We start from the raw sequence: 4,117 nt of genomic DNA, 5'->3' as shown, positions 1-4,117 counted from the left end.
TGATTTTTTTTTAAGGTTAAATTATTCATGTATACAAGAACTGGAGCACAGGCCAGAGGTGCTGGGGGAGGGAGCGTTCACCAGAGACAGAGTGGGGAGCAGAACAGCAGAATGAATGAAATTCATTGCTGAGCAGTGGGGCAGGACAGGAGAGGTCTGCAGTGCCTTGTGGGGCCCCTCTCTGGCTGGGGATAGAACTCCTGCTTCAGTGGCTGCAGATAGCTTCATAGTGCTGTGCTTTAACCTCTTGCACCACCAGGGAGGCCACCAGATGATCTTTTAATCATTATTCCAGTTTTATAGGGAATGACTTAAGCTCTCACAGCTAGTAAATAATAAAGTCAGGTTGGAATTTAAGGCTCTTGCATGGCAATCTAAAGTCTTTCCACTAAATGACTGACTTTCCTTCATCTTTCTTTCTTGTTTTGCTTTTCTCATTCCTTTATTTTTAAAGATTTATTTATATAAGAACTGGGGTACAGGTCAGAGGTGTGGGGCTAGTGAGAGGATTCACCAGAGACTACTTACAGTGCTGTGCTTTATTTAACACTTGTGCTACCAGGGAGGCTCTCCTTTTATATTTTTTAAAGATTTATTTATGTATAAAACTGGGGTCTAGGCCAGAGTTGCTTCAAGGGGTGAGAGGATTCACCAGAGACAGAGTGGGGAGCAAAACAGGCAGATCTGCTGACATACACTTCTGAGGGGAGCAGTGGGGAGATAGGAGAGGTCTGCTGTGCCATACCTGGGTCAGCAACTGGGCCAGGATGGAACTCATGGCAAGGGACTGGTCCTAGCTTGATATTGCTGACACTTTAACCCCTGCACCCCCAAGGAGGCCCTTCATTCCTTTTAGATAAATTAATTCCTCATTCCCACCCCACTGTTTTGCCTTTCCTCCCTCAGAGAATGTGGAGGGGTTTCCATGACCGAAAGAAGCAATACCACTCTGTATCTCCGGAAATTCTTCCTGCCTAGGCGCTAGTCACTGCTTGGGTGTTTGCGATGGGTTAATAATGCCTTTGCCTTCCCTCTTCCCAGGCAGACTTGGGGTGGGTCCCAGGCCCTATTCCGGCCTCTCTTCCTCCAGCTTGGGTGGAAATGGTGACGGAGATGATGTAGTTCAAGCCCGGAAGGGTGGAAGCTGAGAGGGTAAATTTAGTAAGTCTGTGGCTGAGGCCCCAGGGTCCCACTGGCAGGGCCAGACACTCCTTGGAATGCTGGCTCCTGCCCCCACTTCCTCTCCAAGTCACCTGGTAGCTGGCTACAAGAGAAAGTGGAGGGAAGCCCAGCCTTCCTGGGCCTCTCTCCCTCTCTCCAGCCACACTCTTCTCAGTTTTCTCTAGTAACATTTGAGCAGCAGAGGAAAAGTTTCTCACTTTAGCAAGGGATGTAGTATACAAAGGTCCTTCTTCACGTTGCTCAGGTACCAAAAACGTGAGCCTGGGAGAGAGGAAGTCCAGGTTCTGACCTGGACACTTTACCCTTTGTTCTGAGCTTCCTACAGGGTCAAGTCTGGCTAAGAGCCCCAGTGTCCCATATTCCCAGTCTGTCACCACTGAGATTTTTTTGTTGGTTTCTTTGTTTTATGTTTTGCTTCATTTTTTTGCCAATAGTGTGCAGGTAATATGGCTTTCTTGGGAAGGAAGGGCTGACACATAGAGGTAGCAGGAATGTTTGAGTTTCTCGTTGTGTCTCCTTTAAGAAAACATCCTACTGAGACACCTGGGAAAGAGACAAAGGAGAAGAGGCTGGGAAAGGGGGGGGTGCTCTGCCCTGCCCTGGCTGGGTGGAGGCCATCTGACATCTGCCTCCCTGGAGGGGTCCCTGGAGGGGCCCCTTGATTCACTTCCCCCACAGAGGTAGATTTCTCCCACCCTGCATGGACATACGGGTACAGGTGGTACCCTGGGAGGCTTTTAGTGCTTGTGGTGGTACAGACTAGTGCTGTGGCTGGGGACGGGGCCTACCTTTCCCCACAGAGCTCCTGGCTGCCTCCACCTTCTGTCCAGCATGAGCACGCTGGGGAGTGATGGCGCAGGTGCTGGGTGCCGCCCTGCTCCGACAACCCTCAGAAGCATCTGCCCCCTCTGTGCCCTACCTCACCTGTTTCCTGCTGTGTCCCCAGGAGCTCTGGAGCACCAGGACCATGAATACTCTGAGTAGGAGCCAGGTAGGCCCCGGATGCAAGGCACAAGCAATGGTGCAGGTGAGTGGGGTCAGGCCAGGGGGAGAGGGCTGTTGGTGGGCGGTGGGTCAGCTCCTACACACACCTGTGTTCCCCACCCAATTGCACCGCCATTCCTCTCTGCTCCTCCGCGGGTCCCTTGGCCTATTAGCTGAGTCGTTAATCCGAATTAGGTTAATTGTTTCACCTAGAAAATACCCTTTGCAAGTCAGGAATCACTTTTTTTTTAAAGATTTATTTATTTGTGCATACAGAACTGGGGTACAGGCCAGAGGCTCAGGGGCTGTGAGAGGCTTCGCCAGAGACAGAGTGGGGAGCAGAACAGGCAGATCGACGAAGTACACTGCTGAGGGGAGCAGCGGGCGGGTCAGGAGAGGTCTGCCACGCCATGTGGTCACCTCCGGGGCAGGCGGGAATTGAACTCATGCGGAACTGGCTTAAGCTTCTCAGTGCTGTGCTTTAACCTGCTGTGCCACCAAGGAGGGCCCAGGAATCACTTTTTACAATGACCCTGGGTTGTGTCCCTCTCCTAGGTCCATGGCCCCACCCTCAGGGCCAGCTGTGGCCAGGTGGCTACCCACAGGCCAATCTGCAGCCACTAGTCCTGACTGGATCGGTCCTCTCTCCAGTGCCCCCTTTCTCTCTCATCCAGCACAGCCTGCTCCCCTTACTTTCTCCTCATTTCTGTCTTAATAGACAAAGCGGGCAGTTAAGGCAAGACTGGAGATAAATCCAGTGGGACGAGTTAGTGGCCTAGATTCAGATCTAATTACAACCGAGGCAAATAATGTTCTGTGCAAGATTTCGTGCTAAGCCTTTTGCCACCTCACTTGTCCCTTTAGAGAGGGACAAGGGCTGAAGAAGGTGCAGGTGTGTGGACGGCAGTGGTAAGGCGCTGGCCTGGGGTCAGTAATGATGCTCATCCCTCGCCCTCACTACCCGCAGAAAGGGCCCTTGGACCTGATCGAGACAGGCAAAGGGCTGAAAGTGCAGACGGACAAACCCCATCTGGTGAGCTTGGGCAGTGGGCGGCTCAGCACGGCCATCACCCTTCTGCCGCTGGAGGAAGGTAAATCTGGAAGGGCACCCCGCTCTCCCGCTCCCCCTGCCCCCTACCCCCCCACCTGTCGCCTGCCCCCCCCCAGGTGGTTGTCGGGGGCCCTTCTGCGCCCTGATGCCCATGTCTGCCTTGCCTAGGCCAGAGACCTTTCTCCCCGTCCCCCTTTCCTTCCTCCCCAGACTGCCTGCCCTCTGGTAGCTAATCTGGCTCCATGACTGGGATTAAAGATCAGCTTAGACACAGAGGAGAGCACGGAAACAGGAGAGCACATAGCTCTTAGCAACCGGCCCAGAAGAAGGGGCCCCACTCTGGGGCAGTGCCTGGCTTGGGAGAAGGCGCCTGCCAGAAGAGAATGCAGAGATGGGGATGGGGGCAGACTCCCAAGATGAGGCCCTGGTACAGCTCCTTCACCGGTTCCTCTCTCAGGCTGCCCTTGTTGCCAGGAGATACTGCATTCCCCACATTCTCCAAATACCAGGCCCAAGGGCTCTGCCAGAGGAGGGGTTGTTCAGGCAGAAAGATGCTTGAGGGGAGAGGCTCCCTGAATAGAGAAGGAATCAGGGATGGCAAGGGTTACAGGTGGCAAAGGGAGGGAGGAGAAAGGAGAGAGGGATACCTGTAAGAAGTGGGTGGACTGTGGGGATGGAGGCTTGCTGAAGTTGGAGGGACTAGGGGAAGGCCTGTGGAGAAGAAGCCCCCATTCTTTCTCTGGAGTCTAGAGCCTTCTATGCCCTCTGCACCGTCTCATCTCTGGGCTAGAGTGTGCTTAACCAGGCTCTGGGAACCATTGTGGGTGGCCAGTGATTCCTCTGGAGCAGAAGGCAGAGGTTTATTCTCACGTGGCTCTCCTGGTGCTGTCCCTCTCCCCC

The 4,117-nt window shown here is 53.7% G+C and overlaps 1 protein-coding gene across 1 annotated transcript in view; it reads left to right on the top strand.

The window, feature by feature from the left end:
* The window catches only part of PHLDB1 (pleckstrin homology-like domain, family B, member 1), a 42,879-nt gene that overhangs the window by 3,284 nt on the left and 35,478 nt on the right, over positions 1 to 4,117 (top strand). The window contains exons 2-3 of the mRNA XM_004688825.2: positions 2,129 to 2,209; positions 3,134 to 3,272. Of these exons, the coding sequence (XP_004688882.1) occupies positions 2,150 to 2,209; positions 3,134 to 3,272 (199 nt within the window). The 5' untranslated portion in view covers positions 2,129 to 2,149. The remainder of the gene's footprint in view (positions 1 to 2,128; positions 2,210 to 3,133; positions 3,273 to 4,117) is intronic.

Source organism: Condylura cristata, unplaced genomic scaffold (genome assembly GCF_000260355.1).
Source record: "Condylura cristata isolate star-nosed mole 26May11 unplaced genomic scaffold, ConCri1.0 scaffold00025, whole genome shotgun sequence".
Taxonomy (NCBI): Eukaryota; Metazoa; Chordata; class Mammalia; order Eulipotyphla; family Talpidae; genus Condylura; species Condylura cristata.
This window is presented reverse-complemented; position numbering and strand designations above follow the sequence as displayed.